At 38.8% G+C, this 24,824-nt stretch overlaps 1 protein-coding gene across 7 annotated transcripts in view; it reads right to left on the bottom strand.

The window, feature by feature from the left end:
- The window catches only part of AMPH (amphiphysin), a 249,394-nt gene that overhangs the window by 32,328 nt on the left and 192,242 nt on the right, over positions 1–24,824 (bottom strand). Inside the window, exons 12-18 of one of the 7 annotated variants that reach the window (XM_054559278.2) lie at positions 19,800–19,916; positions 16,047–16,070; positions 13,657–13,680; positions 11,653–13,392; positions 10,756–10,788; positions 6,273–6,329; positions 1,649–1,774 (exon numbers count right to left, since the gene is read on the bottom strand). In XM_054559278.2, the coding sequence (XP_054415253.1) occupies positions 1,649–1,774; positions 6,273–6,329; positions 10,756–10,788; positions 11,653–13,392; positions 13,657–13,680; positions 16,047–16,070; positions 19,800–19,916 (2,121 nt within the window). The remainder of the gene's footprint in view (positions 1–1,648; positions 1,775–6,272; positions 6,330–10,755; positions 10,789–11,652; positions 13,393–13,656; positions 13,681–16,046; positions 16,071–19,799; positions 19,917–24,824) is intronic. The other 6 variants (XM_054559281.2, XM_054559280.2, XM_054559279.2 and 3 more) reach the window with 6 other exon arrangements.

Genomic DNA, 24,824 nt, shown 5'->3' with positions numbered 1-24,824 from the left:
GCATTCTGAAAAAAACAAAAGCCTACTTAGATCAGTTTGTTGAAATGAGGATGGGTGTGGGAGGTATATGAACATGACACTCTTAGAAGGGATCATGGAGAATCAACATTCAGCCGTATTGAACACAGTAGCTTGTCTATTCCACATTTCCAATCTATTGCACAACATCCAATGCTGCCCCTGCTCAAACAACATCAAATGCCATCATGGGCATGATTGCATTAAGCCTTACACTGAATATTCTTGGGCATAAAATCAATGAACTAGTTTTAAAACACTGGTGAAGATGAAGTCGGTGCTGCTGTTCAAAAGAGGGATTTGATGAGAGCTTTTTCAGAATCGAAACAATTTCCCTCAAAACCTAAATCAATATCTTTTTAACTCCCTGGCATCATCCATATTCCTTTAAAAATAAGTTATCTTCTTAATTATAATAGTAGCAAAAAATTAAACTCTATTTTTCCCTTCCTTTGTTATTTAAATAATCTTAAAGCTAAGGTGAGTAGACAGATCACCATTGGACACCAAATGAAAAAGCACTATCTGCATGGACTTGCTGAAATCTCCAGTGAATCTGGGAGCGGCCCTGGACACAGCACTCCCTGCTCTAAAGTCCCTGCAAGCAATGCCTCTAGGAGAGATTCAGTCCAGCTTTAAGTATTTTCTATTACTATCTTGCACTATTGTTTATTTTTCTACTTGATTAATAAACTGTTGATGTGACAGATGACCTACCATTTTCCCTGTAAAATGACTTAAGGCACCAACGACATGAAGTAAGACTCATTTCTCTAGGTATCTAATCTAGGGAATGTTATTTTTGGTAATAGAGAAATTGTTTTTCCTATTTGTACAGTCTATGAAGGGTAAATGGTACCCTGACTGAAATTGTTGGAAGACATTTTTCTGCATTTCATAAATAAATGACTTTTCACTCGCCATGGGTATTTTGTACTCTACACTTTCATGGGTATTACAATGTCCAGTTCTACTTGGTACATATCAGAGCTCAGCCCAGTTTGCAATGTGGTGTTCTTTATGGCTGCATGGATTAGGGTAAGAGCAGGTTTCCGGGCAGACAAATGGATCCCCATCCCAGCACAAAAACAAAACATCCTCAAGGTCTGTATTATTATAAGAGTCATCAGCAGACTTAATTGTAAGCAAATGGTGGTGCACATAGGAATCCTTATAGATTCATGGAGTTGTGATATGGGATTTCAACACCTCATTGGACCTTAACCAACCTACGAAACTAATATTGTAACTAATCAATATGTACCCACAATGAACAAAGTTATTATTCTGTTTATCACATGCAAGTTCCCTAATAAAGGCACGTCTCCAGCTGCCACAGGTAGAACAAAGCATTAACAGGTCTGATTATTCGCAAGTTCTACAACCCTTCTACGGTGCTGTACCTGTGGCTATGTACAGTTTTCTTTAGATCATAAGATCAGTTATCTGGATATCTTTCTTAATAAAAAATGAATGAGAACAGGAATGAAGGCTATTTGAACCTGGGAGCTACGACAGATATGGAGCATGTTTGGCCCAAGTGAGGCCAAACATGCGTATGGTCATGAGATGAGATGAGCATGGCCATGGCAGCGAGGCAGATGGAGGGTGAGAGGGAGGTGGTGCTCACCACTGCCTCCTCCACTGGCTCCTCAGCCCGAGTGTCCATTCCAAGGTCCAGCCCAACGGCAGGTGTGACAGCAGCCAGAGGCTCCTCTGCTTTTGGCTCTGTGGGCGGAGCCTGTTCAGATTCAGCCTTGGAGTGTTTGTTTTGAGGGTTAGAGGAAAAAGATTCAAAAAGGTAAATGGATAACATTACAGAATACTGGACAATTAAGATTTTCTTTGTCATCCCATAGGCAACTAGCTTCATGAAATCCGTGCTGGAGAAAAGCCCTCATTTGCCATCACAGGCTTTTAGAGAATGGAAAAGACTAGAAATAAAATCTTATTAAGCTTCTGCTTTACCATCATCAAGACTGTCATTTCCCTTGAAGTCAGGCAAGACTTACCGTTTTACCTACCCATTTTACTTACTTGCAACATTTTGACTACCCACTTACCTATGATAGCTATAAGAGGTTCTGCTATTTTCCAGAGAGAGAGAGAGAGACAGACAGACAGACAGACAGAGACAGAGAGAGAGAGAGAGAGAGAGAGAGACAGAGACAGAGACGGAGACAGAGACAGAGAGAGAGGATTCTAGGAGGACCCACAATTATTTGCCAGTGGGAAGGAGTAAGGAAGAAATCGCAGGGCACACAGTTCCAGGGCCTTTCAGTTTTATGAATATGCATTGCACCAAAAAAATCAAGGTGTCATTCTAATAGTCAGACTAAAATGCATTCATTTGACCCAACAGGTCACCATGAAGCTAGTGTTCCACTTCCAAGGCTGGGAAGAACAGAATCAGCTAGCTGGCTATTCGCTACTACAATCATAGATACTTTACTGCCTTGTTGTAAATTCCTGCTCAGTCCCTTGTTCCCTTTCTCCCTCCAACAAAATCCTTAGTAATGCATTTATTTCATATAATAGTTGTTTAAAGAACCACAGGCCAGTATTCTCCATGGTATCAATTACACCCCCTGAATTGTGTAGGCAGGGTGAGGTCTTTTTGTCCCAACAAGACATATAAACATCATCCTGATTTCAATTACATATATGCTGAATCAGGCTTCTGGCATCTCTTAGATCAAGGCCTTTTTAGTTTTAAAATTAGCAATATAAACTAACAGCAAGCCATTAAAAGCACCACAGCCAATGCATGTCACTACAAATACTGAAAATATTCCTTCTTTTTCCATTCTTACTAATATAAATAAACATATTTATCTAGCAAGATTCTTTCACTAAATGAATGGCCATTAGAGGGCTCATAAGATCCTTTTCTATCACCAGAACACTTAAACTAAAAAAAGTTTAAAAGTGATTTCCCAGTGGAGTAAGAAGTCTCTAATTAATGCTGTGATTGGAGAAATCAGTAACTTCTATCCAAGTCACCATAAGCAATCAAAACACACCTCTATTTGTCCTGTACATTTATCTGAGTCAGTGCACATGGCAAGTTCCACAGAGAAGTGATGGAAAAGTTATGCTGAGATAATACAAAATGAATATCAATAGCCTAGTGTTGGACAAATACACAAAGTATTTGCCTTATGTTTCCCACCAACTCATTCCATTTTTATGCATGCCAGGATCACACGACTATTCTTTTCAAAGGACATAATAAATTCAAAGGACTGGTAGACAAGTGTGCAAACATTTGATTTTTATGGGCCTTTTTAAGCTTTAAGAGGTGGCCTGACATAATTTTTAAGGAAGAATGAGATAAAATTCACACTAATATGCTCTCAAGAGTCCTTTATGGAAAAGTACTTCACTTTTATTGTTTGAAAAGAATTATCTTCATAATGGAACAAGTTTTCATAACAGCAAACAGATACTATAAGTGCTCAGGGAATGATCTTACCATTTGGGAAGTCAAGGTGATTTGCTATGACAGCCTGGCATCAAATGACCTTTGCAATGAAGGATAAAAGGGTAATTTGAGAAAACATCAAGAAATCCACGAGCAGATGCTGTTCACTGCAAGCTGAGTCTACTCTATGGAAGAAGTAAGATCGAAGCCAGATGAGAAGCCAAGAGATGTTTTAAAACATGAGCCAAAGAAATATAACATCATATATTTTATAAAAGGCAAAGATATCTTAAAATGCAAAAAATATTTGCATCAGAGTCTGGGTTTCTTAGAAGTCTGAAGAAATTCTGACATTTTTTATAAGGCAAGAATAAATAGCTAGGGTGATTTTATAAATGAGTCTAATTGCATTTGCTTGTTGAAATTTGACAGTGCAACTGCGGTCTAGTATAAAGAGAACATAGGATTGCTTATGTCCCCACAAGTCACAAGATGTTTCACATATGACAATAACACATGAAATTTTACAATATGGCATTACAACTTAATCTAAATTCCAGGAGGATAGTATAACTCCCTAAATGATGAGTAACAATGAAGCATGGTTATATATAAAATCAGCTACCCAAATTTAGAAATAGAAGCCACCTTTCTATTCCAAGATAATGTAAAATTGTAAGTATTTTGTCAAGAAAGAGGGAAAAACAAAGATAAAATGTGAGCAACCTCTTGTGGAGAGATTTAATATAGTCTTGTGGGAATTGTGCCCTACCTTCACCGTTTTTCCTATGAGACACCTCCCTTGAAAGACATTGCAAATGGGTTGATCCCATGCCACACCTATTTTGGAGTGCTGAGAATGATTTCCTATTGTTTGCTTCAGTAGCAGTCATTACACACTCAGAGAAGAGATACATCCTTTACAGATATTGGTGGCAGCAGATGCCACAATTGTTTAACTCTGAGGACCATAAACCAATTCTTCCTTTAGAATAAAATGAGGAGTGTAGCCTTGCAGCACCTTTTCTGGTATCCTTTGTGATAAGATGAAAGGCGGGTCAATACAGAGGAAGAGGAGATGGGTTGGGACAGCAGGGGCAGAAGTCTAGTCACATCCAATGTGGCCTTGTATCCAGTTTCTCCAATCCTGAGAGAGCTAATTTAATGAGAACTCCAAAGAGCTTTAGAGGCAACCCTGAGCCCTGAGCAAGAGTTACTGATTCAAAAGAGTTTAAACCTGTACTCAAAAGATGTCCTGCGGGGCTGTATGATGCAGGCTGGGAGATGTACAGCTGATTACCAACTTCACCCCCCACCTCGCTCAGAATAGTCAATGAGCCAAACACTGGGACGTTTTCTTGCTCCTGGGAAGATCGTGTACAATCACGACTCACTGGGAGACATCAGTTCACTGTGATTTCCTAGATCAGAGGGCAGGACCAATGTTAGCAGCATTTGCAATGCTGAACATGACAAAGCTAAGTTCCCCATGGAAAGAAGGGGCAAGATGTCTGCTTCAGAGAATACATACAAACAGAAGAGAAAGACAAGCATGGAAGCTCCTAGGACCAGCCATGGATGATAGGGAAAGGTTCACCGAAACTCAAAAACCACTGAATTCTATACCTGAATCTTTTGCATCAGTGTAGTAGGTGTGAGTTTAATTATAACCAATTGCCTTTCCTTTTATACTGGTATTTCTCCATTTCTCATAAACCATTCATGATTGGTAATTAAAAATTCCATTCTCCATCTCCATCACTCAGCTGGAGAATCACCAATGAACATGAAGAATGAGTTTCACTGGCTCCATTACTAACACAAGTATAATTTGTATTTGAAACATTTAAATATTTATTTGCAGGCCAGAGAGACCCTGCCTTTCAGCTGGTTGCCCAAAAGGCAAAAGTGTGACACTCTATTGACAAGGTATGAGAGACACAGCTGTGTTTGCAAATATATCAAACCAGCCTTGAAGACAACTTTCCAGAACAGAATTCCTTACTTAAAAATAAAATAGTTTAAAAGAAATCATTCTATTTAATCTCAATTCCAAGCATCCAATATGAAAGGCAGGAGCTGGGATAAGTATGCACTATTCCCAAGAGAAAACCATAGTGCTACAAATAACCCTCATGAACTAGTCCTCAAAGAGCCCAAATCCTCTGAAGCGTAGCAATGACATGCTCAAAAGTGACATCTCATAAGGTCTCTTCATTCATCTTTACTAGTAAGCTTTAAGCTGTTGCTAAAAATGTTTCCCATCATAACTGCAACACTGATCTTTTAAGAATCTCCTCTAATGCCAGGAGTAACTATTTCTATTTCTTACTCATCCCCTAACTAAGTTTTTCTCTTTCCTCTCATTTGGTATCAAATTAGGAATCACAACTCTACTGTGCATTACTGCTTTCTACCTCTCACAAAGTGGAGGGATGAGATGATAAATGGGGTAGTTTCAGGTTCAAGAAACAAACAAGGATTTATTTTGAAGCATGAATTCTTGAGGCAATTTCACTTTAAATACTGGAGCTTAAGTTATATTCATACGGAAATATACATGTCCTTAATGGATTCACTGTGTTCTGCTGGGGTTCATAATTAGGAGACTAGTTTTTGCTGGAATGACTGTGCCTGTGTGAATAGAAATAACCAAACGCAAAGTCACACTGAGGTTTTACAGACACATTCTCTCCTGTTTTCTAGAAAAGTACAGGATCCAGAAAACACATTCTGGATATTCAAACTCTAGACAGCCTAGAATGATCAGCTTTAGAACATTCAGTGATAACTAACAACTTCCTGAGAGCACAAACCCAAATCAACTTACCAAGTTGCAGATCATACTCTGGTCTGTCTGCATTGTGAATAATGAAGTATCCTGGGGCTGAAAATCAAGGATAAAAATAGAAGATGTTTTTTAAAGATATTTAAATTAGCTACCATCAATTGTGTCTGTCTATCTATCTGTCTATCTATCTATCTATCTATCTATCGAGACTCTATCTATCTATCTAATTTTTTTTTGAGAAAGGGTCTCCTCTGTTCCCCAGGCTGGAGTATAGTGGTATGATCATGCTCACTGCATTCTCCACCTCCCTGGGCTCAGGCCATCCACTTCAGCCTCCTGTGTAGCTAGAAGTACAGGCGCACATCACCACACCTGGCTAATTTTTGCATTTTTTTGTATAGACAGGGTTTCATCATGTTGCCCAAGCTGGTCTCGAATTTCTGGGCTCAAGCAATCTGCTGAGCTTGGCTTCCCAGAGTGCTAGGATTACAGGTGGGAGCCACCATGCCTGGCCTCAATAAATATTATTTTAAACATGTTCAAGTCCCCTTTTATTTTAAATCATTAAGTCAAAACATGCAAAAGTAAGTTTTAATAATAGTTATTCTAAATATAAGTCTCTGTTAGCAGAATACTATGAGAGTCATTAAACAAAGGCCACTGGCTTCAGGGGCATCGTTAGTCCACAGTTTCTCTTCTGGCTGTTGATATCAAATCAGAAGTTAGTGGTTGAAGCTCCAGAATTTAAACTTTTTAAATGCTGTGAATTCAATCTCACTATATTACTTAAGTGTTCCTTCTATGGGTTATGTATGAGCCATATGTTAACATTTCATAAAATACGTTCATTGACCTAAACAAATCAAGCTGGAGGAAATCTAAAGGAAAAGTAATCTCTAAAGGAACCTTCATCTCTCATTACATTGGTAGCCAGGCTTGCACCCTCCAAATAGGAGACCCAAGTGTCTTTCCTGGGAAATCTGCCAGCTCAAGGTAAAAAACAAAATGCCTGAAGAAATTGACATCAGGGGATGCCTAACAGAAAAGATGAGCCAGTGACTTTTGGTTGAAGATGGTGTTTTGAACACATGCAGTTACCTCTGTTACCTCCTGAATCCAAACTAAACAAAAGGGATTTTTAAAGGCATAAACCTATAAGAATGAAAAGAATGAGAAGAAAGACAGAAACAACAAAATGTTGAAATTGGAAAGCAGATGAAAGAGTAGTAACTTGGTAGATCAAAGAAATCTGTATCCTAAGGTGATGCTGGAAATGCTGAAAATCAGTCCGATTTGTTCCTTAGAATTCCCAGTGGTGAAGAATTAGAAGCATAAAGAGCCATTGGAAACAGGAGTGAGAGTGGTGATAACAACAGAAGAATAGTAAAAGTCTATTACAAAGTCATCAGACCTCAAGATATTCTTACCTACTAAGAACACCAAGCAACATCCTTGCCTACCCTAGCAGAAGACTTGAGATTAATTATACAGAGGCTGAAACAGGGTTCCTGGACTGGGGAACGCACAGGCACATCAGGAAGGTAGAAGCACTGAGTACTTACATAATAAATATTGAGACCATGCACCCCTCTCTCGCCACTCTGCTCCCATTTTTTCCCCAATCACCTCAATTACACTAGTAGTCAGACTTGAACTTCACAGACAGGAGACAAAATAAATCTTCCCTGGGAAATCTGGCCAGCCCAAAGGAAAAAAAAAATGCCTAATGAATCTGACTTCAGTGGCTCCCCAACAGAAAAGATGAGCCAGAAAGTCCTGCAACAATGCCCACAGTCAATGAACTCTATCTACCTGTACAAGTTTCCAGTCAGCTTTTCAGCATCCCACTTTTAAATATGAATATTCAGTCAAGATCACCAAACATTTGAGAAGTCTCAAATGTAAAAGAGAGATGGAATAGAAAGGGTTAAGCAAGAGGAAGAAACAAAGACTTTGCAAAAATAATTCAAAAATGATTATTAATACCTTCAGAGATATAATGGAAGAGAATCAGTCATGACACAAGAAGAAGATGCTATTGGAAAATAAATATGCAGTAAACAAAAAGAGTTATTGGAAATTGAAAAAATTATAGGGGTGAAAAACCTGTTAGAATAGTTGACAAACAGAGAAAGTAGAGAAAGACAACAGAGAAAAGGAAACAGCAAAGAAAAAATAATAGAATACTAGTCAGGAAGTTAACATATGAAAAAGAGAAGTGTTATGGAATGAGAGAACAAAGGAAAAAAAAGATAAAGCCATGAAATATTTTTTTTAAATTCTCTCAAACCAAAACCCATACATTTTGAGATTAAAAAGGCTTATACAGTGGATGAAAAGAGACTCAGACCATAGCCCATCGTTGAAACATTTCAGAAACACTGAAGTAAAAAGAAGATGCTACAAAGTTCCAGAGAGAAAGAGAGAAAAGGAAGATGAAAGAGGTAGGAGGAGGGAGATAGAAAGAATGAGGAGAGGGAAGAAGGTTTCTTACAAAATATCAAGAATCAAAATGACAGTTTCTTGAAGGCAACACTAGGTGGTAGGATTGAGTGGAGCGATGGCTTTAAAATTCTAAGGGAAAATGATTTACAGCTTCTAATATAATACCCAAACTAGCAGTCCAGTATATTAATATATACGTAGGATATGTTCAGATGTGTAAGGTCACAAATATACACCTTCCGTGTATACACTTTTCTCAGAAAGCTACTGGAGGTTGTGCTCCACCCAAATGAATGGTTAAACCACAAATGAGGAAACTTGCATCAGAAAACAGTGGAAGGACACGAGAGAGAGGTGAAGGCAGTCCCCATGACCAACAGGATGGAAGAGCCAGTGAGAACAGCTCTACAGCAAGTCACAGTCATAGAGTACCCAGTTCAGACCACAGCAGCCCAGGAGAGGAGGACAGATAGGCAATTTCTTCAAGAAGATGAAACTGATTGAATGTCTAATGTTTTCAGCAAAATAGGAGATTTATATAACTACAGAGTATGGGGTTCAATATGCAAAAAGTACCTAGAAAACTAAGCATATCAATCAAAAGGCAAATCAATAAGAGCCACAATTATTACCACCAAGGAAAACAAAAATTTGGCATGAAACAAAATGTGAACTTCATGACTTGGCTGTTAATAGCATTTTCATCTCTATTACATTACCACAGATTGCCTGGATGGCTCTGATGGAACTCTATCAGAGGAAGGGCAGGAAGCAGAAGAGGGGGCGAATTGGGTGGGTAGGAGGTGGAAAATACTTTAAGTCTTCACCTTCCAGAGAGATGAGTCAATAGATAATACTTTAGAAATCAAGAAGCAGCATTATAAGAAACCCATGCACACATATAGGGCGGAAACAGAGAATTTGTTGAAGGAAGTGAAACTATTTACCTCTAAGAAACAGGAAATGAAGGGAGTGTATGATGGTCTGAAGTTTTAAAATAAAAGCCCTTATAAAAGTTGTTACTTTTAAAATTATGTGCATTAATAACTCTGATGGAAATACAAACCTGAAAAGAATGAGAAATTGATGACAATGCCTATGATAACCTTTCAAAGGAATTTTCTGAAGATGGAAGAGATGCATTAACATCTCTCTTTGTGTTTGTGTGCATCTGTATTTGGATGTGGGAATATCCGTGGGTTTTTATCTTTTTATAGGTAACATGGGAAAATAATGAAACCTTTAGAGAATTCTATTCATGAATATATTATGAATATGTATTTAGAGAATTCTAAATGCTAAATTATTAGAAACTGTGCATGTCTGACATTCTGAGACAAAGCAGGCATCACAGACAAGCCTGTTTGAGGTCTCCATTGAAGAGGTTGTCAGAACTGATCCAGAAGCCTGAGAGCCATGCGGCCGGCCTTTTACATAGGTTACACCTGCCTACCTGTTGGGACATACACATACACTGTCCTAATGGGACAGTTCATCTTGTGGTTTCTCTTTCACAGACTCTCAAGAAAAATACTGTCTTATTGGAAACAACCAGCATATGGTTTCTGATCTTCCAACAGCTCCTTCCTGGAGAACTGCTGAAGAGGTAAGGCTCTGTGCAGTGTGGCTCCTATAGGAATCTCTAGAATGAAGGTCCTAAAACCCTCTCACATTTTCTAAAGATCCATCTCATTAGTTCAAAACAATCCTAGCTCTTCTTTAGAACAGCTGAATCCAGTGGATCTCTCAGATCAGAACAACTTCTAATTTCTAGTAGAGGAATCGGTAGAAGGTAGAAGCCCATGGTATAGCTAACCATATTAATAGAAGCTAAACTAAAGTCAGGGAGAACTTAGTGTGTGCTAGCCTGCTGGGCTAAACACTCTGTTGCATATCTCATTTGATCTTCACAATAATCATACAATGTTGCTACTATTCTGTTTCCATTACTCAGTCTGTAAGTAGTGGGTGCTGACATTCTTAATATTATGCTATACTAGTGGCACAGAGAACCACATTGAAAATAAATGTGCATCATTCTCAGCAGATGGATCTTGTAAGAAAATAGATTCCTTACCTGTGTGAATCCATTAAATGAACCACCAGGAGCCTAAACAGAAACGAAAATCAGATTGTGTTATTATTTTTCATTATCATTTTTGTAGGACCAGTAAATATCCATTAGACAAGTTGGAAAGTAAAGACTACCACAAGTTTTAAAATAATACAAAAGGTTGCTGTGCATGAAAGAGCTTAGGAAATGCAAAGGCCACACTGTATGATTTTAAATAGGCTGACAAAAAAAAAAGAAAGGTTAATTTTACAATTATTGCTGCTGCATTATTGCTTGGTGCCAACCAAAACCCACTTTCTCTATAATGAGAAGATGATTCCAGAAAAGGGCCATTAGGAGTTAAGTTGCTTGTTTTTCAGGCCATTGATATAATCTGGAAGAAACTTTTCCAGTGTTTCTACAATGCATCATTTTGATGAACAGCAATTATGATATTTTACAGTTTCAGTGGGCCTGGGTTGAAACATTTCATGTGTTCTTTTTGGAGCGGAACCACTTTAGGAACAGTAAATTAGTCTGTGCTGCTCTTGGTTTAGCACATTTTTAGTACCTGCATAGTAAGAGTGAAAGTAGGGAGAATAAACTCAGAAAATGAGATGGTAACATAGACTGTCATTAATTCCCAACACAATCATTCTGCTTTGTGTGTATGTGTCTATGTTGTTGGGTTTTTTTTGTTGTTGTTGTTGATGCTGCTGCTTTTTTTTTTTTTTTTTTTTTTTTTTTGGTCAACCTATTTGTGTTTGGTTTGCACAGATTTCAAGAAGTACATGACAATCTGTTAGAGAGATCAGGCCTCCTAGAAGATAGTGATGTATAATGAAGTAGGTGAGAGACATTAGGAAAAACAGAACCTACAGAAGTCTTTGGCTAGTCTATGCTACAGACCAGGATAAGTACCTCGTCTTTGTCAGCCTCTATTTCTTGGTACAACAATCCATATCTCTGGTTAGCAATTTCATCTTCAGATAAATCTGAGTTGTTGATGTCCTGGTCTCGGGAACTAGCAGAACTCTCAGTGCTAACATTCCAGGAGGTCCCCAAAATCAATGGTCTTGCTATCTCCTGGCTTTGTTCCCAGCAGCTAGAAATGGCTTGTTCCCTACAATCACCTGCTAGTAAGTCCACCTTCAGTTCTTCCTTGTGCTCAACTACATCTAAATGTGTCCAGCTATTATCTAAGCCTTCTGTATCTCTGATAGGCCAGTGGTTAATAGAATCCAGACAACTGGCAAATCCACTTGCTTGGCCATCTGGTATACCAGAGAATCCTGTTATATCCAAATTATTCATTGCTGAATCCAAGCTTGGCTGCCAGATTTGACCTGGATCTGTTCCCCAAGAGTCTATCTCTGCAATTCTTGGCAAGTTAACAGTATGACTACAGTTCTTAGTTACTGTTCTTTCAGACCCTTCTATTAGTGAACTTTCTGCCTTACATGAACATAAATCTCTTCTGTTTGCATCTCTTCCCAGAGAATAATTAAGGTCAGTCCTAGACTGAGCTTCTACTTCAAGTTTTATTGATAAAACAGCCTGATTTTTATCCCTGTCACCTACAAGAGCATTTAAAACAGTCTCACACTGAATTTCTTCAGCATCTGTACTGTCTTGTGCTGGGTAAAATATCATATCATGGTTGGGAGTGTCTATTGCATTTTTCTTTATGTCTTTTCTAGTCAAATCCCATCCCTCAGGGCTGCCATCTTCAATATTAGATACAGAGTAGGTCTGGAGAGATGGATTCAAGATATCTGGGTGATTGGCAGGTTTGGCTCCAAAGCCTTCTATCATTCCACAATTATTGATTACCTTTTGAATTCCATCATGTAGACCTTGGTCTCTGTCACTAAGTTCTTTTGCCATATCTCCTCCTTCCATGTTCTTTTCTAATAGGTCAGTTTTCTCAAAAGAATTTTCATTGGTGTTTGTACTTTCCTTATACCCTGCTCTTAGATCTTTTCTAGTTTCCACTTCATTAATTTTTAAGGTCTTATGGTCTTCCTTTCCTATGGTATTAAGAAGATCTACCACTCTGTTTCCTGTCCTTTCACATGCTTTCTCTTCAAATTCCTCTGTACCTTCTAGTGTCTTGATATCAATAGCTCCAGTGTCTACCTTTTGACATGCCTCCACACCTGCCCACAGAGAATCTTCTATCTTCTGTTTCTCTTCCTCTTCATCTGGCTTCTTCATATCTTCATGACTTTCTTTGAACAGGCCAGCTGTGTCCATGGCTGGCATGTCTGAGTCAAGTGGGTCATACTGCTGCTCCATCTCCACACAAGCAGCAATGGCTACTCCAGCCTCCGGCACAGGCTTTGGGGGCAGTTGTTCATTTCCACCTGGAAAGGCTGGCCCCGGGGCATGCTCACCCTGTTCAGCTACAGTGGGCCAGTCAGCAGATGAAAGCAGTCTGGTGGATAATCTTATGTCTTGCTCTGCTTCGGAGGGACATGCAGAGTCTTCTCCAAACCCACCTGAGGTAATTTCTTGGCTGACCCTGTCTGTACTAGCGTCAGAGCCCCAAGTAAATGCACCTATATCATTTTGAGATCTTTGAATTTCTTCCGCCAACCCACTGTCTGGAGTTTCCTCCATGATCAGGTTACACAAGGAAAGGCTTTCTGAAGAGTCAGTCTTTAACGTATGCAGAAAAGCAAAGGGAAAAAAACAAAAACAGAAGATGAAACAGAACATGGTAAGATTTGATGAGAAACACAAAGCTCTTCAGGCGAGTAGCACCAGTAAAACCAAACTGGAAAGTGATTACATTCATTGGCTTAAGGTTTAAATCTATGACTAGCAATGCCATGGGGAAACAGTTCATTCTAGAAAATATACTATGTATGTAATGCATGTCAAATACCAAAAAAATCCAGAATGTTCTGGATATTTACCTACCGGCTGTACCAAATCAGTGCTTGTCTGTATGGGTAAAGAAAATAGTAACAATAAGGCAAGAGAAGAAAATTCACTAATAGAGTAAAATCCTATGCTGTCTAGAGTCAACATTCTGCTGAAGGCTATAGCTTTTACTGATTTAGGAACAAATTTTACAATTTGTTTTGCGATAGGAATGATTTTTGCTCCAAAATTGTCTAAGACCACTGTAGAAAAGGCACAACTGAAACACAAAGAAAGCCTCTTTCATTTTTTAGCATCAACAAGGATGTTTTATGGCTAGTACATGACTTCTGCTTTAGTAGACTCTGAAATGTGAAGTTTCAGGCTAGTACATGACTTCTGCTTTAGCAGACTCTGAAATGCGAAGTTTCAAACACATAAGCAAGTTTGAGAACATCGGAATAAGATCAAGCACTAGAGGTCAAGAAATTACACAGTAGCACACACTCTGACACAGTATCAGAAGAAAATATTCCCCAAACTCATCCTATACTTGGCTCTGTCTTTGAGGTGGGTGTTTAGATGGAGAATGGTCTGATATTAACCAGTCTGACTGCCTGCAGAGTTCTCTTGATGTCATTCCCCCAAATTAGCAGCCATTTTCTCCACATAATGAAAAAATCTTGCAAAGTTGAGAAGATTAATAGCTGTGAGCAATTATGTTCAGAAAGCTGTTGTTTTGCATTCTTGTTATCGCTACCATTCCTAACAAGTTTGTCCTCTGAAATGTTCAAAAGCTCTTTCTAGATGATACCGTCACCCTCTCCATACCCTCCCAGCTAGGGAAGGAAAATGTGTTACAGTTCCACTAAAGATATAAAATATTAGAATAACAAAAAATAGCATTGTCTTTTTAATTTCCAAGGAAATTAACACAGAGTTGAGGTTAGAATTCAAATGACTCAAACATCAATCCATGAATGCCTTTTTGTGAATATATGAGTAAACTTTTCACTAGAAAAGATATAACTTAGTCATTGGTGGTTTCAACAGACATTTTAAATCTCTCTTCTTGAGCACTTTCCTTGATGCTCCAAGGATCTTAAAGAGTACAGTATAAGCCCTGCAACTGCAGAAGGAAGGGACAGCCATCTTTTTGTTTTGAAGGGAGAAAGAAAGTGGCAATGTCAATTCAGAAGTGGCATTGCCCATGAATAGCTAGATCTATCAAACTTTCCTTTTGCTGCCTCACTATAAAAGAAGAAAACATACAACTTAAGCTGGGTTCTTAAGACCACATCACCAGGGCTTTTCTAAAACAAAGACCCTGCTCCAAGGGATATAAGGCTGTAGAGGTGTGTGACCAATCACCTAATTTCACAGCACCAATGAGACCACCACAAAGCTCTGTTTGTGACACTTTCCCAAGTCTAAATTATGGAGTAGTTATCCTTATACATCAGATTAGCTGAATAAACATCAGTAATAATATCTACCTTTTATTGATACATACCAGACACCAGGCTACATACTCTACAATTATCTTATTTAAACCTCACACAACCTTCTGAGGTAGGCATCGTTACCCTTATTTTACAAATGAGAAAAAATGATGCTTAGAGAGTTTTAGAAATTGCTCAGGCCGGGCGCGGTGGCTCACGCCTGTAATCTCAGCACTTTGGGTGGCCAAGACAGGCGGATCACAAGGTCAGCAGATAGAGACCTTCCTGGCTAACACGGTGAAACCCCGTCTCTACTAAAAATACAAAAAATTAGCTGGGCGCGGTGGTGGGCGCCTGTAGTCCCAGCTACTCGGGAGGCTGAGGCAGGAGAATGGCGCGAACCTGGGAGGCGGAGCTTGCAGTGAGCCGAGACAGCGCCATTGCATTCCAGCCTGGGTGACAGAGTGAGAATCCGTCTCAAAAAAAAAAAAAAAAAAAAAAGAAATTGCTCAAAATCTCAAGGATATAAGTAGTAGAGTTTGGACCAAAATCCAGGGCTATCTGGCTCTAAAGCTCAAGTTCTTATTAACCCAAGCCTCACTGAATACAATAATTTTTAAACAATGGTTCCATGTGCTAAGTAGCCCATCTCTTCCATTTTCTCATTCACACTTTCCTTGACTTTTATTTAAGTGTGTGTGTCCTTCACTACAACAGCTCCTTTTGCCACCACCACAGAAAGAAACAAAGGGCCAAATTCTTGACCATTATTCAAATTATTGACCATTATTCACCCAGGAGTTTGGTGCACTGTACTGTTCCTTCACCATCATCTTCAGGTTCTGATAATGCTCAAGACTTTCAGTGGCCTAATGATCATTCTAGGGGACTACATCATCATTAAATGTATGAGTCTTCTTTCTGTTGCAAATGAAATAAAATATAACAAGGTTTCCAAATTTCTGGGGATCAAGATACATGACAACAGAGTTATTAGTGGCTTACCGTCCATAGGTCCCAGGGCAATGTCTGAAAGCAAATAAACAAAAATACTGTTAGTTATGCAAATCCAAAACATAAAAAAATGCTGAGGTGACAAAAGTTCTTGAAATCATAAGCATTTTTTAAGTATTTTGTGCAGTACTGTTCAATAGAACTTTTTTGGTGAAGGAAGTGATCCATATCTGTGCTTATCCAGTATGGTAGCCACCAGTCACATGTGACTATTGAAGCACTTGAAATGTGCTAGGGTAACAAAACCACATTGTAAATTTTACATAATTGTATTATACTTAATATAAGCTTAAATGGCACTTAGCTTTGGATAGCACAGGACTAATCAATCTCAACTTTCACTATGTGAGTAGAAAACTATATTTGAAACACGAATGAGGTTACTTTAATATATACACACACATACACACACACCTCATTAAAATAAAGTAAACAAGGTGTCCAAATATTAGAGCTTATCACATCTTTGAGGAAATGCAGGCCCTAATCACTGCTAATGCTATTTCCTTCCCATCTCATTCAAGAGGATATAGGATGACCAGTTTGATGGTAAATGAGCCCCAGAAAAACAGTTCTTCAATATGTTAAATTAGATGATAACACACTGCTCAATGAATTGGTAATCATACAAATCGGCAGAGCACCCTCTAAGACATGAATGAATTACACTTACTACTGGCATTTTAATTATAAAGCTTATGAATCCTGGGGAGTGAGGCCAGATGGTTCAAGTGGCTTCCACTATGGGTGAAGGGAGTAGGGGAGACTTCTCTTTCTTATTTCCTTTATGATTGAGAATTGCTGCTAAAGCCACATCCCGTTATGCCCATGTCTTTGTGACTAGAATGGATTCATGTTTATGCACTTATTTTGAATCACTAAATGTCAACAGCAAACTAGAGAACCTGGCATCCCCACCTTAAAAATATGATGGTTTCCAGTTGAGACTGCAGAGGCCTCGTTTGGGCTCTGTATTATAGAAAGCGGGCCCTGTGGTTCTAATTCATACCCACCCACGTGGTTGGGTCCCATTCTAACCGCTCTGCACTGCCTGCCTTGCATCTCCATGCAGTCTGCCTGGTCTCTTGCTTAGCGTCTTCTCGTAGGACGATTAAGACAGGAGAGAACAGCTCCATGGAAAGCCACAGTTTTTTGTACATGGATCTAATATATGTTTTCTGATTATCTAGATGATTCTCATTTCATTGCTTCATAGCTCCTTAAGAATCAAAGATCATAAAAGCTAGTACATGTCTCTGTATAATGCACACATCACCAGTATTTTCTTTAAAAGGAAGGTAGGAAATATGAAATGTCATGTTTATCAATCCTCAGGATCATGAAAGGATGCGTTAGTGTGCACAGATACTGCAGAGATCACAAGATGAGGTGTTCTGCTAGCAGCAAGAACATCACTTGAAAACATGGGGTCAGGTGATGGGTAAAGGGGGTCATTTTGAGTGAAGAGGAAAGAAACCAGGCAGACCTAACAGTGCTGTGCCTTTTTTGTCATTCAGTCAAGACTTTTGTTCTTAGCAAAAGAGGAGAGGTATGATCAAAGCTGGATTGCAGGACAACTATAGTGTAGTGACTCAGTTATGGCCACCAGGAGGCCAGAGGGTTTTATTACCTAGCCCTGAAGAAGAGCACAGGGACACACACAGCTTGCCCTCACTGCGATGATATATGTCCTTCAGAACTAAGACTTTTGAAGATTAAACCAAGGTCATTTTTGTTTAATTTTGAAGAATCTCTTAGTCATAAGGCCACACACAGTTTCATGATTTATGGATTAATGTAATCGTGAATTAACATAAAAGAAGTTTCCCTCCTGATTCAAACTTGTAGACAGAAATGCTATGAAATCTCACCCACTAATCATTCCAGCATCCACTGCAGAAACTTTGTGTCTGCCACAAAAGAAATGAAGCATGGGCCGGGCGTGGTGGCTCATGCCTGTAATCCCAGCACTTTGGGAGGCTGAGGCAGGTGGATCACGAGGTCAGGAGATCGAGACCATCCTGGCAAACACGGTGAAACCCCACCTCTATTAAAATACAAAAAATTAGCCGGGTGTGGTGGCAGGTGCCTGTAGTCCCAACAACTCGAGAGGCTGAGGCAGGAGGATGGCGTGAACCTGGGAGGTGATGCTTGCAGTGGGCCAAGATCGCACCACTGCACTCCAGCCTGGGCAACAGAGTAAGACTCCATCTCAAAGAAAAAAAAAAATGAAGTAGGGAGAGTAAGGCAGAGGAAATCCTGTGAATTCTGCAGGCTGTCTATACAATGAGAGATCTCTGAGAAGGAAGTATACTCAATTATATGTACATTCACTTTGTACTTTTCTTGGTCACCAAGGTGGAACCCTCAAACTTGCTGACAATACTTTAGCATTTCTCAAAATATTGTTTTAGAGAACATTCCAATGAATATTAAGAAAAGTGTAGTTAACATAGATTTCTGTGGTCAAACAAATTTGGGAAACTCTAAGTTAAACAAATACAAACAGTTTTTTTTAATTGCAGAACTTCTCAGCCTTTAATATTCTAATGCACATCATGAATCTTCTAGAAGAGAGTTAATACAGGAGGCTTCCTGGAACATTCACCTAAGAGACCCATTTTTTTTTTTGCAAAGCGTCTTTAAGGCTAGTGTTTAGACTATTAATTTCTTACTTTATTAACAGTTTAGACATTTATTGTTCATATTGCACAACAGGAAAGCCTTTAGAAGCCCAATCACATTCTAGAATAAAGCATGGAATAGACATAATCCTTATTTATTGAGGTTCATATTGAGCCATTTATTCCCTAGCAGTTTACTGTGATATACCAAGAAGGCTTCAAGCCAGGGAATCAAGCTAGGTCTTAATTCCTAGGTTGAATGTTACAATATTCTTGCACTAATTCATTTGAAGCATACTCTAGCAACTTTGGATTTGCCTAAATTCATATGTGGGGCTCCAACCATATGCAAAGTACTTATATAAACAATTTCTGTTTTGTCAAATTTTGAGTTAACTTCCTTCTATTAGCATAGACAGTTGTAAACTAACTATATTTCAGAGGACCTACCCACAGGTCATTATGGCACCTACCACCAGTATCCTCCGACAGAGAATGTAATGACAGTAACTATAAGAAAGGAAGAAATGTGGAGTGTGAGGGAGTGGTGAGCAAAAAGGCTTGGGGAAGCAAGGCAACTCTCCATCAAACCATAATCATGATCACAGGAGGGGAGCTTCTTCAATGGGGAGGATGAACACAGCATCATCAAGTTCAGAACTACCAACACCGAAAACGGCTTCTGCTGGGGCATGCTCTCATGGTCACTGCAAACACACTTTAACTTGCAAAGTATGAGGAAGGGAAGTAGAGAAAACAGCAAGAAGAGTAAACCCAAAACCAAAAGAAAGTGCTTCATCCAGGGAAGCCATAAAATGTATCCTGTAAACCTGAACAGTTCTCAGTGCAAAGTGGGCACTGGTAACAATTACTCTGGGAGAGAAAACAGGAATGTATAGTTATGCCAGCTCTATGGGTAGAGAAAGCTGATGGCATGGGAGGCTTAGAATAGCTGATATTGATAAGGTCCCCTTTCTACCCCTCTTTCCTATTAGGAAATATCTGTTAACCAAAAATAAAAATAGATAGTAGTCATGAAAGGTATAGGGATCATTGGTTACCACACTGAGCCTATTGAGGTTTATGAAATATCTCCAAACATCCAAAAAGCACCTGATACCTGAGACATGGGTGAGTGGGTCACTCCAGCAGAACCTGCAGGTGTCACCTCGGGCTTGAAAGGATCAAAGTCCAGATCCAGCAAAGTCTCCTCTTTCTTCACCTCAGGGACTTCATTCTGTTAAAACAAACAACAAAACAAAACAAAACATGTATTAGCTTGAATCTGGTAAGACCATCATATAGCCCATGTATACTCTCTCTAATATTATTATTGGGTAACCCCAAAACACACTTTTATAAGCATGGTGGCTCACCCATATGCACCCGGTCACTCAGCTAAATGCAGTGAGAAGGAAATAACTGACTCTGGCCAAGTATAACCTAAATTGCCCTGGAATGTGTCCCAGGCTCCAGCTCTTGTCCTTTGTTTAGCTCCAAGTCCAGTCAACAAAGAGAATGTTCCAAGTATGTATCCTAATGTACCAAGATACAAGGAGTCTCTGTCAGCTCAGGGAACTCAGATCAAGAAATTACAGATGACCCAATCGATAAAATGGGCCAAGATCTGGAATCATTACAGCAATACTGCTGATGTTCTTCTGGGAAGCTAAAATTTTACAAGGAAGGGGCCATTGTGTACTGCTGACCACATCCCAACTGCCTCATTCCCTCACTGGCACGGTATCCCTTGATTTAGTTATCATTTGATCCAGTCTTCATCCTAGCATTGTTAGTTTCAATTGTTTATGTGTATGAGTGAGGGTGAATGGAAGGGAGAGAGGAGAGAGACAGCCATGCCTCCCAACATTTGCTTCAAAATGAGCTCCCATTAATAATATTTGTGGATTAGAAAGAAGGTAAGCCAAATAAGACATAGGACGAAAGTCCTGCTTTGATAATACAAAAAAACCTATCATACTAAACATTATCATCTGTTCATTTATTTGTGGTATCATAATACATGAAAACAATGTGGGCTTGAAGTTGGCATAACTCAGGCTCAAGTTACACAGTAAAGGGCCAGGCTAAGACAAAGTCCCATAAAGTACATCACAGAAAAGGGAGTTGGGGTCAGTTTTCATACAATTTAAATTACATGTGTTTAGCATTCAATATAAAATTCTTTTTAAAAAAACTTTGTTGACTAGAAATTGAAACGTCAAACCAATGGGTAAAGTATACATTAAAATAGATTTTTGGAGACAGATTTTTGAAGAACAGGAGTTATTTTAATTAATATTCATCACAGACATTAAAAACTGAGAAATGTATGAAAAGTGAGGGCCAGACACGGTGGCTCACGCCTGTAATCCCAGCACTTTGGGAGGCTGAGGTGGACGGATCAGGAGGTCAAGAGATTGAGACCATCCTGGCTAACATGGTGAAACGCTGTATCTACTAAAAATACAAAAAAAAAAGAAAAAAGAAAAAAGAAAAGAAAAATTAGTTGGTCATGGTGGTGTGTGACTGTAGTCCTAGCTACTTGGGAGGCTGAGGCAGGAGAATCGCTTGAACCTGGGAGGCAAAGGTTGCAGTGAGCCGAGATCGCGCCACTGCACTCTAGCCTGGGTGATGGACTGAGGCTCCATTCCCCACCAAAAATAAAAATAAAATAAAAATAAAGAAAAGCGAGGTGATATAACCTAAATACTTTCCTTAGCATATCCGTACTCATTGCAGAAGAAAGCTGCTAATATGTCATGCTATTAGCCTTATATTTTCTATTTTGCAGCATAGTAACTCCCCATATATACTTTTTAAAAATTTCACAAGGATAATGCCCTTCTGAGAGCTCTACTTTCTTTACTAATTACAATCACAAAACTATCAACCGATTCCCTATTCAAAATCTGCATAAGCTTTGTTTTTCCCCAACTTTTATGTTGGTAAAAATTATATTTTTAAAATTTAGTAAACATACTATACTTGGAGTATGATAGGCACTGTTCGAAGAACTTTACACATATGGACATTACCTCACGTTAACACACTTTGGTGCAGTCTAATGTCGACAACACTTTATTGCCTTTAAAGCATTTATCTTGCCATGTTCTCCAAACTGCATTGTACCTGCCTTTTCAAATATAATCCTTACAAAAAATTGAGGGAGGGATGGCAGCAATTCTCCATTTGGGAGAATGAAGAGAATTGGCTGAATGGTGATCTATGGTCATGGCCCCCAGCTGCCATGTAGCAGAGGTAAGACCGCAGTTGGTGCCTCTGACTCCAATTCCTGCCAGGCTGTCACTGATGCCCCAGACCCAAGTTTCTCAATTAGGAACCCCAAGAATCTGCAGAGGAATTCTCAAAGTTCTGCAAGTTCTCCATAAAATTTTAGGTCATGTGAATATATTCATTATTTCCTTTTAAGCCTAATGAATCCCCTTAAGGAAGCTCAAATGGGAATTTAGAGATGAAGGATGAAATGAGGCATCAGACTATAATGGGCTATGCTCAGACTTTGATTGAGATCAATCTGTGTTTATACCCCAATTTTACCACTTGCTAGCTGTCTCTCCCCGGCCAATCAATTGAGCTTCTTTGAGCCTCGGTTTCTTCATGAATAAAATGGGATTAATAAGACCTAATAGGATTACCATGAGTAATAAAGATGATAAATGCACATGTACATAATATCTAGGAAATACTCAAAATGGAAATGGAAGCTAATGTTATTGATTACCATTAGCAACAATGCATACATGTGATTATAGTTTGGCTCTGTGTCCCCACCCAAATATCATTTCAAATTGTAATCCCCATGTGCCAAGGGAGGGACCTGGTGAGAGGTGACTGGATCATGGGGGTAGTTTCCCCAATGCTGTTCTCACAATAGTGAATGAGTTCTCATGAGAATTGATGGTCTTAAAGTGTGGCACTTCCCCCTTTGCTGTCTCTCTCCTGCCACCATTTAAGATGTGCCTTGCTTCCCCATCACCTTCTGCCATGATTGAAAGTTTCCGGAGGCCTCCCAGTCATGTGGAACTGTGAGTCAATGAAACCTTTTTTTCTTTATAAATGACTCAGTCTCAGGTAATTCTTTATAGCAGTGTGAAAATGGACTAATACAACATGTGAATATGTAAAATTACTGTCATCGAATATCCATAATGCCAATTTGGCTGCCTTCAAAATATGTGGCTGGTTTTTTCAGGCTCAACTTCTGCTTAGCTTTGCCCTCTTAATCTTGAGAATTATCCCTTAAGGTACTCATGTCAAAGAATATTCTGGTAAAGCTACAAAAATAGCAAAAGGATTTTGCCTGCTTATGTAGTATTCCTTTTTAAAAGGGCAGGAATGTACTCACAACTCTGTCACCACATGTTGAAACACAGAAAAGTGTAATTTTCCTTAACAAGACAAATGAATCCTGTACACCTTCATCACAATTAGAGTACACATGGTATGGTCTCAACATTCTTAGCTTTTGGGGAACTTGATTGTAAGTACTGCTTTACCATCAGAAATCTACAAGGGGTGACTTGGAATGTGCTCCTAAGAAAGGAGACCAGCTGTGGAAACCACAGTAGGGGAAAATCTTCCAATAGGAAAACATTGCCAATTATAATAATCTGTGCTATGTTTCATGAGGTGTCTTCTACTTGGGACATCTAAGTTTATTAGTAAGGTACCGGACCTCTTCCAGTGCAGATGTGCAATTTGAGCATAATCTGTATGCCTAGCCTTGCCACGGCTTCGTGATAGATGGATTTTACTCTTTATCATGGATAAAGAGGATCATTGCCTAAACATTTATGCACTCAATTACAGAGCTTCAACATAAAGCAAAAACCAAGAGAGTTATAAAGAAAAATAAAAAAGCACACGCAGTTTTATAGGAAAGACTTCAATACTCCTCGTTCAATAATTGAAAGAACAAATGGAGAGAAAATGAGCAATAGTATAAAAGATTTAGATAACACTATGACTAAATTTGACCTAATTTACATTTATAACATTCTATCCAACAACAGGAGAATATATATTCTTTTCAAGTGTACATGGAAATGTAACATGATAAGCAGTATTCTAGGTCATTAAATAGGTCTCAACTGATTCTTTTTTAAAGGCCCTATCTGAGATTTTATTTCTAAAAACAAACAAACAAATGAACAAATAAACAAAATGGAACCTCTTTCTTGCACAGACACCAGAGACAATGCTAAAGTTCCCAGTATAACTCTATTATAAAGACACACGCATGCGTGTGTTCATCGCAGCAATATTCACAACAGCAAAGACATGGAATGAACATAACTACCTATCAATGAAAGCCTGGGTAAAGAAAATTTATATATATATATATATACACACACCATGGAATACTATGCAGCCATAAAAAGAATGAGATCGTGTCCTTCGCAGGGACATGGATGGAGCTGAAGGCCATTATCCTTAGCAAACTAACACAGGAACAGAAAACCAAATACCACATGTTCTCACAAAGAGGGAAACAACACACACTGAGGCCTATTGGAAGTGGAAGGTAGGAGGAGGTAGAGGATCAGAAAATATAGCTAATGGGTACTAGGCTTAATACTTGAGTGAGGAAATGATCTGTACAACAAACGCCCATGACACAAGTTTATCTTCTGTAACAAACCTGCACTTTTACCTCTGAACTTAAAATAAAAGTTTAATAAAAACTTGCCCTTTTAAAGAGCACAGCATGAAAGTGGCTGCCATATGCATACTCAGTCCACTCTTGTCCTAGTGGCCTCATCAAGTGAGATACAGCCTTCTTCCTCTCCCTGGTAGTCTATCTTCTGTTTTAAGACTCCATGTGTCCCAGCTGGAAAAAACTGTCACTGAATCACTTCTGCCTTCAACTAATTTAAAACATTCAAGCCACATAAAGTATGGTCTCTGACTACACTGGAATTAAATTGGAAATTGTTAACAGAATGGTCTCTAGAAAATCTGCAAATATTTTAATCATCCAGAATGATCTCTGCAAAATCCACAAATAATATTCTTCTAAATAACCCAATGAGTCAAAAAAGAAATCAAAGTGGAAATTGGAAACCTGAATGGAAATGAAAACAATATATCAAAATGTATGGGATGCTGCTAAAGCAGTACT

The sequence above is a fragment of the Pongo abelii genome, chromosome 6 (assembly GCF_028885655.2).
Source record: "Pongo abelii isolate AG06213 chromosome 6, NHGRI_mPonAbe1-v2.0_pri, whole genome shotgun sequence".
In the NCBI taxonomy this organism is placed as follows: Eukaryota; Metazoa; Chordata; class Mammalia; order Primates; family Hominidae; genus Pongo; species Pongo abelii.
This window is presented reverse-complemented; position numbering and strand designations above follow the sequence as displayed.